Raw genomic sequence first — 13,225 nt, 5'->3', positions numbered from 1 at the left:
TTTTTCTCATCTTACGATATTAAACCTGATTCCTCTTAGAATTAAGTAACACTTCCACAGTCTAAAGACTTTGTTCAAGACCGTTTAAAATTTGGCGCGCTCCCGCGTGACGTATAATAAGGGCGAGAAGAAGTGAGTGACTCTCTCGTGTCGCTCCTCTGAATCAAATTTTGATGTAAGTCCGAGAGCGATTCTCTCGAATCTAGACGTTTGACGCGAATTTGATTCGGTCGAAGCGACTTGATTGAAAAAATGCGCTCAATCAAGCACTTGATTGAGCATTTTGCGTCAAGTTTTTTTAGAGTGTGGGAATAAAAGTGTGTGGGTTGATGGTAACATAACGCCAATACATTCACCCCAATAAGTTACACACGTGCTACCTCGAAGGCACGAGGTGTATACACAGGAAAATAGTATGAGGAAGTACTTATTCATCTTAAGTAGGCTTATATATATATTGTAATAACTTTTAAATGCCTATATATATCACACAAACTTTAGTGTAATGACTTTTATTTGTTTCTTTGATTACGGTTACGATAGTCGTTAAAACACACTACAGTTAACATGCGACTATTTTGTGGAATAGTGGGCAAACTGTATCTTATACAGCAATTTGACTGGTTATAACGGGGGTATATATAGCTGCGTATTCACTGTCTATATTTTAATGATATGTTTACAGTAATATACAAATACCTTTACAAGCAACCAATGCATGACCGTGTCTTGATTGCTTCATGTTAGCGATCATCTCCCAAGTATCGAATACAGGTGAATAAAATTCCCCTGATGATAGATACTGGTTCTTCTTGTGACCTCCTACGACGAATATCGTGTCTGGAAAAAATTTAAAAATTAAATTTAAATAAAAACAAATTAAAAAAAACAACATGAACGATGGTCGTTATAACACGAATGTTCTACTTTGCACCTCTTGCTGCCCGCTTACCACTACCACGCATATGTAACTTATTTATCCTCGCATGGTGGGGAAACGACAGTTGTTATAACACGGGTGTTATGTTTCATGCACCTCGTGCCCTCTTACAAGTTACTACGTATGTTACTTTGTCGGTGATTGTATTTGAAACAACGGGTAAGGTGACAACATTACTATCACCTGCACAAACACATTTCTAGCACGTTCATATCATGGATAACCTGTAACAACCTGTAGCAAGTGAGCAACTGAACACCTCTCCCATACCCACCTTGTATGACAGCACAAGCAGCCAACACCCGCTTTACATTCATCGGAGCAGCTTTCACCCAGAATAAATTATCATCGTCCATTTTAAGACAATCCACGGCGTTTGATGGACTTTCCTTCCCGCCAACATTCAAATCTCCACCAATGAAAAACAACGTGCAGCCAACCATAGCCGCGCATGCTACGTCACGTCCGTTTACGAGGTTCTGCGACGTCATTATTCCAATTACAATAACCACAACTTCTAAATAAACACAACAACCCATCGATATTTATGATATCTTTTTTACCTCGAACGTTACGTTATTCCTGATGAACACGACGTTGCAATGTCGGTGCAAATAAGTGCCAGATAAGATGTTTTACAAAAGTTTAATATGGCTATCAGCAAGAGCATATATATATATGTAACAGCACAGATGTATAATTACCATGTCAAACACCACCGAAGATGGCTTTAGTTTTAAACCGAAACGTTTAAGGTAAACGTTGTATTCTACATATGGACTATTTCGTTTGTATTAGAACTGGCTAGAAAATCGTGTTTATGAACCTAAGTGACGATCATGACGTAACAAACTAACCGGTAAAATCGTTCGTTTCTTTCCAGACGGATCATACATTGTGACGTCACACAGTGTCTCTGTTCCACCGATGTAAATAAAGCGCGTCGCGTGATCTGGAAATGAATTGATTTTCACGTAAGTTTATCAACACAACCAAACGACCACAAACCTTGCTCCGAGAATCTGTTTAAATGACCGGATATTGCGTCACAAACCCTGTTCATGCAGTCCAGGTCGTTTCGAATCAATCGCTAAAAAAATATAAGCTTAGATGGATGAGTGAATGAAAATTATTTATCCTTGTGTGGCAGGGCACCGTTATAACACAGGTGTTCTGTTTCAAACACTTCGTGCTCGCTTACATGTTACCGTGTATGTAACTTTGTGGGGGACTGTTTTTATGTATGACTAGCACTTTAGAGTTTAGACTTGCCCAAGGACACATACGTCCGAAATGGCAGCGGCAACGAGCCTAGAACCCGTAACCTGTTGGCTACAATAAAAGGACTCCAACCATTGTGCCATTGTATCGGCAAAGATACGTCATCATGACGTCATACCTCAGACAAAACTTCCTTCTGTAGAAACTGTGGCGAGAGTTGTTTGAAGCTGATATGAAAGGTGAGACGGGAAAGATGGGATCGTCTCTCTTCTAGATCATGTTTCACCCAGGATACCAAGGCTGTGTATATGGATTCCGTGGATACCTGCTTAGATCCATGAGGGAATGGTTATATAGAACGGAGATTGGTGTCGGTTGTGAGGCTACGATTGGTGGGAAGGAACCGTTTCAAACCAGTTAAATATTTCGAATTTAACAAAAAAGTGTTAGAATTTTATTACTTTTGCTCTGTTTGAATATTTTCATATTGTAAGTTGTACATTCATAAAATCGTTAAATATTCCTTGTTTACTACAAAAATAGGGTAAGAAAACATGAAGCATCTTGTCCAAACCTACTATTTAAAAAGTTTCATAAAATAAACAATCTACTTACATCAAGGTTACTGACGTGTCCTAAACAATTGTCTACGTCATTGTTTGACAGTTTCTTGAAATCCTCTTGTTGCGTCACAACGTCAAAGTGTTCGGATATAAACACATTGACTTGGGTGGTGAGTTCGTCACTACTATATTGTCGCGATATACCTTGGATGGTGAAGCAGTTTTGAACAGAAATGGCGCGCCCAAGAAATTCAAGACAAAAATCTTTGGCAGCTGAAAATAGGTTATTGACATGGGTGTTGTTTTGGGTAATGAGTAAACATGCCAAGTTTCTTAGTATGTCTCACTGTAGGACGTCGCACATATAGAATAGAATGTACATATATAACTGAATAGGGAAAGATGGGAAGCCTTTTCATTCTGTTTTCTCGTCTCATTTGGTAGTTAACAAAGAACGTTCGAAGAATTATAAAACCGTATCCTCACGACTTTTATAGACCGTTGTTAATTGTTTAAAACACAGATCTTTGAATACTATGTGCTAAAGGTGTCTCTCCCCACCCTACCATACAATGTTTGGATAATAGACCAACTCTGGGCTAAATCCAAGGTTCCATGGCATGCCTTGTCGTGGAACCTTACCCTTTCAGAATATACAGTTACTACTATGAGAAGGGGCCAACTTCGGCCTATATACACATGCCTTGACGTGCCACTCATATAAAATAACTTAAACTTACATTGTACTTCCAGTAGATCAGCCGCAGCAAGAACCTCACACACATTGTTAATATTAATGTTGATATGCTTTGTGTACATGAATTCAATTAATAGCCCAACACTTTGTGCGTCTACGTCATCAAGGTGGACGATAGGGTCAAGGGTCAACTGAAACAAGTTTGTTACGTCATAGAGGGTGAATATAACTTCACAATCAAACACTATGCCAAGCAGTAACAGCATATAAATGCACTTGTGTTATAAACTGCCGAATTGAATAAATGAATGCGTGTCAAGAATGAATAACTTGGTTATTCTCGTATGGCAGGGTAACGGAAGTCATGGACCAAGTGGCCAATTACGAAGTACCACGTATGCAACTTTGTGAGTGATTGTTTTAGTTTATTAAAAGGTGGAGCAGAAGACCTTCAACGTTTTAAACATTAGTATAGCGCCACCTACCTGTGAGATAAAAAGACGTTCGAAATATTTTGAATAAGTCGCCAGGATCATTCTATTGGTTGGAAATCTTCGATTGTCAGCTACTATTGTGACGTCATTGAAGAGATTTGTGTGACGTATCCTGCAAAATGACGAAATAATGGGTATTATTACATTCACTAAATAAAATATAACGAAGATTAAACACCAACGAAAATAAAGGATTAGCAGGAAAAGGACAGTCGTATAAACTAACTTTGGTATAAACAAGCTATGGGTAAAAATACTCGAGGAAAAGTTTTAAATAAAAGCGTGGCTGCTAAACCCGCAACACAATGTAAACGTCCTCACTTATTGGCGAATCCTAATACGTTGTCTCCATGGTCTGAAGTTCGAGTCACCTCAGTCACCTCAGTTGTCCCACTCAATGATATAGACCTTAGCTTTGACGTCATCGTTACATCAGAGGATGAAGTCATTCAAACTAGAAAACACCTATGAACCCCAAGTAATCTGCATTATACAGAATAATTAGTTTGCTGAATAATTGAAACAACTAAAAGAAAAGAAATTTACAATAAAATGGCGGTCGTAACTACTTTAGTAAAAGTGTCGAACATACTCATTAACTTTTCCTGCCAAATCATTTGCATAGTCGATTAATCTGAATTGATAGATTTTACACTAAGTTTCAAATGTTACCTCAACAAAATCATACCGACGTTACCCCGAAGACGACCTATATACAAATATATAGAGAACGTAGAAACGTCACTTCTCGAGAAACAAAACGTCAAAAGTTTGCGTAAATCTAAAATAGCACAATCAGACGTAACTATGATCACGTAAACTATTACGCACACTAGGCTTTCTACGTAAACTATAGGATTGTGGGGTAAGATGGGACACTGGCGCCTAAATCCTATATTTTCTTATTGTGTTTTAAACATTTAACGACGATGTTTTAGAGTCGTGAACATGTGGTTAAGTAATTCTGTAAACAATCTTGGTTAACTATCAAGTGCGACAAGAAAAGAGAATGAAAACATGTCCCATCTTACCCCACTCTACTATATATTTTGTAACTTGCTAAATTTGTGTTATATTAGTTTTACTATCAAGCTGCCACAACCGTTGTGCATTCGTACTCATCTTTATACACTCTACTATTGCAATTATATAGAAACAGTGATTTATATCAAAACAACCACGCGTTGCTGTTTTAGCGCGAAATAATTGTATTATAGTGTTACGTCACATCCAGGGCACAGCATTCGCATCCGGAATAACTCATCCGCTATACGGCGATATAGAGCCACAATTAAATACTTTAGCGCTTTTGAGGCACCAGGTTATTCGTACCGTTTAAAGACTCATTGTCGGATAAAAACGAATAATACTACGTAAATCGCGTACGAAAAATCGAAAATTAATGTTCATTATGACGTAATAAAAGTTGGTCTTTGAACAACAATGCATATTGTTTTGTTGTTTATTAAATAATAGGAGAAATTGCAATCATGATTGTTTCGTCACAGTGCGACTTGTGAACAACAATCAGTGATGATGTTTGAACAATCAAACTTATCAAATCCAAACATTTATTCTTGTTATCTCCAAACTACGTCAGCGGAATGACCCACATCGAAAATAGAAGCGGTGATAAGTTTGCGCATTCGAGCATTGGTGCAAAATTTAGTGGATTTTATCCGTGTTTTAAAACGATCGTCGATTTGCCACTAATTCCTTTTTTGTTGTTTAAAAAATAATCGTCGCCATTGTAATTAAATAAAATAAAAAAGATGACTTTTCTCGAATACGATAGGAAAGATCAAATAAATTAAAACAATGAAGAGAAGGAAACCAACAACAGTCGTTTAAAACAGGCTGTGGATAAAAAGTTTGGGAAAGCGCGTCATTTCAAAAGCGTGGTTGTTACAATATTTTATGGAGCATTAACAGTATTCGAGGGTCAGTTTTTTATTTTGCAATTCATAATGCATTTACGTTTTAGCTGTTAGGCTACAATGGAAGTTGCGCGAAATTTAGTTTATTACGTCACAGTGACGTCACTGTTATTGCATTATACGTCATCAGTGGGAGTCGATTTAGGTAGTTGCGGTTGCATGTGTGGTGCAGGCGGAAGTGGGGGGGTGATTGGTGGCAGCTCCACCGCCACGGTGAGTGATGACGTCAGTGTGACGTCATAGTATGAAATAAAGCACAAAAATATGTTATAAGGGTCTTTAATTAGGTTTGTAACGTGAAAGTTCGTTGATTTTTGTTAAATACTGTTGTTGCTTCAGACAACACGCTTTTATTTGTCCCGATTTCTTCGTTGTTTTAATTAATGTTATTTTTGTTATTGTGTCCAAATAAATACATAATAATATGTTGTATATTGTAAAACAAGTGTTTCCATTTCAACAGTTCGGTTTAAAACTATCGTATTGAAGAAATAATTAAATTGTTTGTGTTCTAACTTTAAACTTTAGCATGGAATTATTGGAAATTGTATTATTTTAATATGTAGTTATGTAATCTAATTACCATTATTACGTCACAGGGAGCATCGTTCCTCAACAATGTAAGGGGTCCCAAAGGAAACGTTGGAAGGCCCGGGAAGTCGGGACCTCCGGTAATCATGGAAATCATGTAAAATTTATTTTAACTAACGTTTGTTACGTAATACAGGGTATGCCGGGACCGCCAGGATTGAGGGGGGAGATGGGACCGCCAGGCGTGGGTGAGTTATAAGTGTGTAATATATAGTAGGGTGGGGTAAGATGAATACGGTTAGCACATAATACCCTTTACTTCCAAATCGTGATTTTAACAGCTATTAACATTTCTTTAGCATAATCTAAAAATACGATTTTCTTTACATTTTTTCTTTGTTTCACTGCTACTGTTTTCGCTGACAAAATATTTATAATGCGCCAAACAAACCAGCAATTAACAATAAAACAAAGCAATTAACAATGTAACTTATATACAGCTGGTGGTACCGGAGGTGGCGGTCTTTTCACCTCATGTTTCGAAATAAGAAGCGCCGGTGAAACTACTAACGGGATTTACACAATCAAACCAAGCCCTACTTCAGCTAATATTGAGGTGATATGACGTCATATTGCGTGACGTCATGTTGTGTAACGTCATATATTGTAACGTCACGAGCGTGTTTATAAATACTGTTTATTTCAAAATAAATATTCCAATCCGTAATGATGACGTAATAAATATTACGTAAATTATGACATCACCAGGTGTATTGTGACATTATTATGACATCACCAGGTGTATTGTGACATTAATATGACATCACCAGGTGTATTGTGACATGAACACAGCAGGTGGAGGGTGGACATTGGTGGCGAGCGTTCATGAAAACAACATTAACGGGAAATGTACGGTTGGTGACTAGTGGTCCAACGACCAGGGTGCCAGTAACACAACAGGTAAGCATCATGCGCGCTGTCGGGGAGCATTATGTCACACATACGCATATGATGTCACACAAGGCACACATTACGTCATACAAGAAAATAATGACGTCATAAACCGAATTGTTACTAATATGAAACAACACAGATGGAAAACTAAAAACAAGATTCGAATGCTGGTTATAATTAACAGCGCTCTTTTAGTCAGGGAACGGTTATATAATTCTGTGAATATTTTTTGTTTGCTAAAAAATGTGCCGAAAAAAGAAGTAAAAACATGAACCATCTTACCCCGGCCTACTATACGTAGCTACGCCATAATGCACATTAACAGGAACCGGAAGTTGGTCGAATTTTAATGTTTTCGGGAGCGTGGAGGGCGCCACTAGCGGTGACTACAAGAGCCCTGCCTATTACAACTTATTGGTACGTCACAATTAGCAATGTTATCAAATAACTCCAGACATTCTGTAACTTGAAACTCGGAAGCGGGCACGAGGTGTATGAAACAGAACACCCGTGTTATAACGATTGTCGATACCCCGCTGCTATGTGAGGGTACACAAGCTACGTTTATTCATTCATACTCTATTTGTCATCATGTATAACGTGAAATAGTTCTTCCGTCCCATCTGGTTTAAAATGTTAATTTTTTTAACCTAATATTCTTTACAAATAGGGAAGTGACGTCATGATATGGCACGTGCCCAACGACGCCGAATCTGGCCAATGGGCGGACAGCGCTACTTTCAAATATTACACTGATAATAGATTTCTAAACAATTATGGAGGAACTCTGCAGTCTTTGTATTCAAAATATTTTCCACTGAGGAAGTCACTGGTGTCTGGTAAAGATGACAATTATTTTGGGTTTGATATAGTCACGTTTTTAATTAGTGATATTTGTAAACGCTTTTAAAAAACATTTTTGAAACTTTACGTTTCATTGATGTAGCAAGGTGGTGGTAGATGGGACACCTTTTCAATCTATTTTCTCAAACCATTTAATAGTAAACAAAGAACATTCAACAAATTATAAAACTGTATCCTTACGACTCCTATAGACCTTTGTTAATTGTTTAAAACACGATCGGGATACTTGGATATTATGTGCTAAAGGTGTCCCATCTTCCTCCACCTTACTATATTATACATTTATTCTTAACTTACATTCAATCATTCCGACAATCGTTCACTTATTCATCCGTTCATTCATTCTTACATGCATTTACTCATTCATTCCTCAAAACCAGAAACCGCATACGAAGGCATAGCTTCAATACTGGCAGCTCTTAACCGAGTCGAGCCAGACATTCGGCGAACAATTCCTGACTTCTACAATTACAACTACGATCACTCGGGCATACAGAACTCGATTGGCGATGGCGGCGGTGACATGTACGATACTGGTAACAAGGTAATGACCATTATGGGCGTATGTGTATTGGACGAGACATTTAACGGTAATTGCTCCAACCCAGTGGTCACTAATTGGTTGTCCGAATCGTCAAATGTGAAAAACATTCACCTACAAAGGTATATACATCGAGCGAGCACGAGGTGTAAGAATTAGAACACTCGTTTTGTAACGAATGCGTTTTATCAAAACTCGAGAATAAAAGTTACATTCATACAAAAAGTCGTTTGTTCACAGCGTAAATAGCTTTTTTACTCACAGCGTGTATAACGATTCATTTCCTTGCAGGTATTTTACAAAATCGGAGGCAACGCTTTCCAAAGAATCACCTACACACGTAAATACGAGTAAGTTACTATACGTTTAATAATTGTTACTGGTGGAGTTTTTAAAACAAAGGGGATTCTGCTATTTTATTTTTCGATTCATTCACTCAACCATTTCACTTCCATTTACTAAGCTGTACAGTAATCTCCTTGACTGGCAATCCACTTTTAGCATAAAACGTTTTGAACAACAACTGTATTTCAGAGATCTAGTAAACGGGGTTGAGATCGTAAGTTCGACGGGCCATCCTTTCTTCATGCTTATGTGGATTGGAAACCATGCAAGAGCCGTCGATACTTTCCAAATAAAGGTATTAACGACCAGAACAAAGTTAGCGCTCTTGTTGTTGTAAGACATTTATAACCAAGATTTCAACAAACCGTAATTGCTTTGGTATATGAATAACCTCTTAGTTCAGGAAGCTCTGACCTTATAACAACAGTGCTGAATTTGTAATAGTGGGATTAGGGAAGATGTGACACCTTTAGCACATCGTATCCGAATATCCTAATCGTGTTTTAAACCATCAACAACGGTTTATGGGAATCGAGAAGCGTTTTTAAATTATTTGGTTTTGTTTGTGTATACAAATGACCTGAGAAAACAGAATGATAAGGTGCCCCATCTTCCCCACCCTACTATACGTTTAAAAAAATAACGCTCCTAATTTAACTAACGTACAAGAAAAAAGTGGTGACGTCACAAGCGTATTGTTAACATACTATGACGTCATAAACAGGTTGAATCTGGAACGGGAGCAGACGGAAGTGGTAGACACGCTACTTATAGCGGGAGCGTTGTTTACGAAGATCTAAGTAGTTCATACAAGGCTTACAGTGTGTGGGATGCTAATGATCCAACTATATGTGAAGTCTATTTCCATATTTCTAACCCAAGGGTAAGTAACGTTATGTAGATGCAATTTATCTTTTTGGATGCAACAGTGAAGCTCAAACTATTTAAAACAACGAAGAGAAACGAATTAGAAAAAGTCATTCCGTTTGGTAGTAAACAAAGAATATGTGTAGAACTAGAACCCTATAAATGTTTCCTAGATTTTCTAGAATATAACACTGCATACAACTCATACCCCAGTGGGCGATGGGTGGCAATGCAAATTGGTCCTAAATCCTATATTCTCGACAAAGATCTTATTCTATTCTGTATGGGTGAGGTCTGTGAGGACCTGGGATTTAGGCCAGACTTGGCCCATTACCCCCGACAAAGATCTTAACCGTCCAGTATGAATATTTAGTATAATTAACCTAATCTGTGTCCACAGGGTTGGGGTTCGGTCGCCCCAACGTCATTCGAAACACCATCATGGAGCTCAGGAACAGATAACTTAAACAACGTCGCAAGTATCGGTGGAAGCCCCGAGTCCGTGATATTTGGCTACACGTTGTTATCGAGGTTGGTTTACCAAGAGTCGCGACATAGTTGCACAGATTGCGCTAATCCCGACACTTACTGTTAATAATTAAACGAGTTGTCTGATTTTAAAAGTCGGTTCGAACTTTTTGTGACATACTCATAATAATACACTCTAGTACAGGATAGAGGGCATAATTACAACTTTTATGTAAGCTTAAATTTGTATATGCATGCCTAATTTGATTTTTTTACACCCGTGCCCGTTTAAGCATTTTCACTCACGTGCCCGTTAATCCCAGAGATGACGATTTCCAAGTGACCAACAGTCACGTGAGGGCAGCATTGACACGAATTATGCAAGAAATCAGTTCATTCCGTCAGATTGAAAGTAAGTTTATGACGTCATTAAACAAACAAAGCATTTCATTGTCCATAGACACTTGATGATGTTTTGTGGCAGACAAAACGTCGGTCCTTTAGGAACACAAAAACAAATCATTACCAAAAGTTTTCTTTCTAACCTACAATACAGCTGGCAGCAATAACATATATAGTAGGGCGGGGTAAGATGGGACACAGAGTATAAAGATACCCTAATCTTGTTTTAAACAATTAACAACGGTCTATGAAAGTCGCGAGGTTATGGTTTAGAATTCTTTAAATGCTCTTTGTTTACTACCAAATGGGACGGGAAAATAGAATGAAAAGGTGTCCCATCTTCCTCAACCTACTGTATAATTTTTTTTAAATAATTAAATAAATCAACCAATTCTCACCTGCAATGCTCGTTACAATAGACTTCAACTGCAGCCGACTGAACGAGAGTTTGGTTGTTCCCGTCCAATTTGACGTCGGATCCAACGAGGCCATGACGTCACACATACCACCAGCGGTGAGGGAACGAGCACCTCCAGGTTTCATTCATTTCCGAGCCTTTGACCCGAAAGGTGTTCCAAACGCATTGTGTCCTGGTGTAAGGTAATAATTAATATTAGTGACGTAATAACAACGTCTTCAAATGTATATTAGTGACGTATTGAGGACGTCAGCAAACGAATATTAGTGAACTAATAATGACGTCATTAAATAAATAATGGTGAAGTATTAATGACGTCATTACGTTACAGATCACGGTATAGAAATAATAATGACGTCATTGTATAAACAATAGTGACGTCATAATAAATAAACACAATATGTTCTAGATCTGATTCATGCCGTCCCTCCTCCATTTGTGTTGGGGGAATCAACACCATACCAACAAACACCAGGGCTTGTGGAGATTTCGCTGGTACGTAATAATGACTATTGTGGTCTTGTATATGACGTTACAATTAAACGCTCCTTAAGTCGTAACCAACTTATTATGACGTAAAGTGTGACGTTTGGTATAGTGGTTAGGGCGTCTCTAGCCGAGAGAATATTGGTCGAGGCTCAAGTAATAGAACACCCGTGTTGTAACGACTGTTGTTGCACCGCCATGCAAGGATGAATGAGTTACATACGTGGTAACTCGTAAGCGGGCACGAGGTGTATGAAACAACACCCGTGTTTTACCCATGCCACAAAAGGATGAATGAGTTACATTCGTTGATATCCGGTTGGGTTGGAACTTTAGGAAACAAAACACCCGTGTTATAACGAGGCAATGTGAGAATAAACATGTCCCGTCTATTCAACAGGTTGGGACGGGATATCGTCTGACCACCCCACCGACACCGAGCCTGCAGGACATGCAAAGTCCAAGAATGATGTCGCTTCGTCTCTATTGTTATTTACTCGAAGCAGAGTTTCTTAACATCGCGCGTGATTGTTTGGCAATTGTGACGTACAATGTGTGGTTTAATCAGTAATCGAATTAATTAAAATACAATTCAATCACGAATTCTGGAGTTAAGTGAATGTGGATAGTATGCATGAGGTGTATGGATACACCATGTGTGTCTGGTTTATAAGAAGACACCCATGTTATAACTCGACAGTGAGCATGAGGTGTATGGATACACCATGTGCGTCTGGTGTGTAAGGAGACACTCTTGTTATAACTCGACAGTGAGCAGGAGGTGTATGGATACACCATGTGCGTCTGGTGTGTAAGAAGACACCCCTGTTATAACTCGACAGTGAGCATGAGGTGTATGAATACACCATGTGCGTCTGGTGTATAAGAAGACACCCATGTTATAACTCGACAGTGAGCATGAGGTGTATGAATACACCATGTGTGTCTGGTGTATAAAAGACACCCATGTTATAACTTGACAGTGAGCATGAGGTGTATGAATACACCATGTGTGTCTGGTGTATAAGAAGATACCCATGTTATAACTCGACAGTGAGCATGAGGTGTATGAATACACCATGTGCGTCTGGTGTATAAGAAGACACCCATGTTATAACTCGACAGTGAGCATTAGGTGTATGAATACACCATGTGCGTCTGGTGTATAAGAAGACACCCATGTTATAACTCGACAGTGAGCATGAGGTGTATGAATACACCATGTGCGTCTGGTGTATAAGAAGACACCCCTGTTATAACTCGACAGTGAGCATGAGGTGTATGAATACACCATGTGTGTCTGGTGTATAAGAAGACACCCATGTTATAACTCGACAGTGAGCATGAGGTGTATGAATACACCATGTGTGTCTGGTGTATAAAAGACACCCATGTTATAACTTGACAGTGAGCATGAGGTGTATGAATACACCATGTGTGTCTGGTGTATAAGAAGACACCCATGTTATAACTCGACAGTGAGCATGAGGTGTATGA

The 13,225-nt window shown here is 38.5% G+C and overlaps 2 protein-coding genes across 4 annotated transcripts in view; one reads left to right on the top strand and one right to left on the bottom strand.

The window, feature by feature from the left end:
* The window catches only part of LOC100177879 (kelch-like protein 12), a 6,141-nt gene extending 1,745 nt beyond the window's left edge, over positions 1-4,396 (bottom strand). For both annotated transcript variants that reach the window (XM_026836519.1, XM_026836520.1), the window contains exons 1-9: positions 4,237-4,396; positions 3,907-4,027; positions 3,465-3,612; positions 2,777-2,997; positions 2,340-2,486; positions 1,949-2,030; positions 1,798-1,892; positions 1,215-1,419; positions 700-840 (exon numbers count right to left, since the gene is read on the bottom strand). In XM_026836519.1, the coding sequence (XP_026692320.1) occupies positions 700-840; positions 1,215-1,419; positions 1,798-1,892; positions 1,949-2,030; positions 2,340-2,486; positions 2,777-2,997; positions 3,465-3,612; positions 3,907-4,027; positions 4,237-4,364 (1,288 nt within the window). In that variant the 5' untranslated portion in view covers positions 4,365-4,396. The remainder of the gene's footprint in view (positions 1-699; positions 841-1,214; positions 1,420-1,797; positions 1,893-1,948; positions 2,031-2,339; positions 2,487-2,776; positions 2,998-3,464; positions 3,613-3,906; positions 4,028-4,236) is intronic.
* A 1,481-nt stretch (positions 4,397-5,877) lies between these two features.
* Positions 5,878-12,331, top strand: LOC100175507. Of its 2 annotated transcripts, XM_002129486.5 has the most exons (16): positions 5,878-6,065; positions 6,452-6,523; positions 6,580-6,631; positions 6,884-6,999; positions 7,214-7,343; positions 7,663-7,754; positions 8,008-8,176; positions 8,582-8,745; positions 9,034-9,092; positions 9,277-9,382; positions 9,812-9,970; positions 10,355-10,485; positions 10,746-10,834; positions 11,244-11,424; positions 11,652-11,737; positions 12,129-12,331. In XM_002129486.5, exons 7-16 carry the CDS (start codon positions 8,020-8,022, stop codon positions 12,242-12,244), a joined length of 1,248 nt encoding a protein of 415 aa, XP_002129522.1. In that variant the 5' UTR covers positions 5,878-6,065; positions 6,452-6,523; positions 6,580-6,631; positions 6,884-6,999; positions 7,214-7,343; positions 7,663-7,754; positions 8,008-8,019; the 3' UTR covers positions 12,245-12,331. The 2 variants fall into 2 exon arrangements, with proteins under 2 accessions (XP_002129522.1, XP_026692433.1); XM_026836632.1 differs by having other exon boundaries at positions 6,452-6,631.
* The last annotated feature ends 894 nt before the right edge of the window (positions 12,332-13,225 follow it).

This window comes from Ciona intestinalis, chromosome 11 (genome assembly GCF_000224145.3).
Source record: "Ciona intestinalis chromosome 11, KH, whole genome shotgun sequence".
NCBI lineage: Eukaryota > Metazoa > Chordata > Ascidiacea > Phlebobranchia > Cionidae > Ciona > Ciona intestinalis.
The sequence above is the reverse complement of the archived record's forward strand: the minus strand, read 5'-3'. Positions and strand labels throughout refer to the sequence as shown.

What these genes read in the sequence shown, in the direction of transcription:
- LOC100175507 (XM_002129486.5), top strand. Translation starts at nt 8,020, where the DNA reads ATGATATGGCACGTGCCCAACGACGCCGAATCTGGCCAATGGGCGGAC. An exon ending in TCCATATTTCTAACCCAAGG is followed by an intron (nt 9,971 to 10,354) that starts GTAAGTAACGTT and finishes CTGTGTCCACAG; the next exon opens with GGTTGGGGTTCGGTCGCCCC. An exon ending in GGCTACACGTTGTTATCGAG is followed by an intron (nt 10,486 to 10,745) that starts GTTGGTTTACCA and finishes CGTTAATCCCAG; the next exon opens with AGATGACGATTTCCAAGTGA.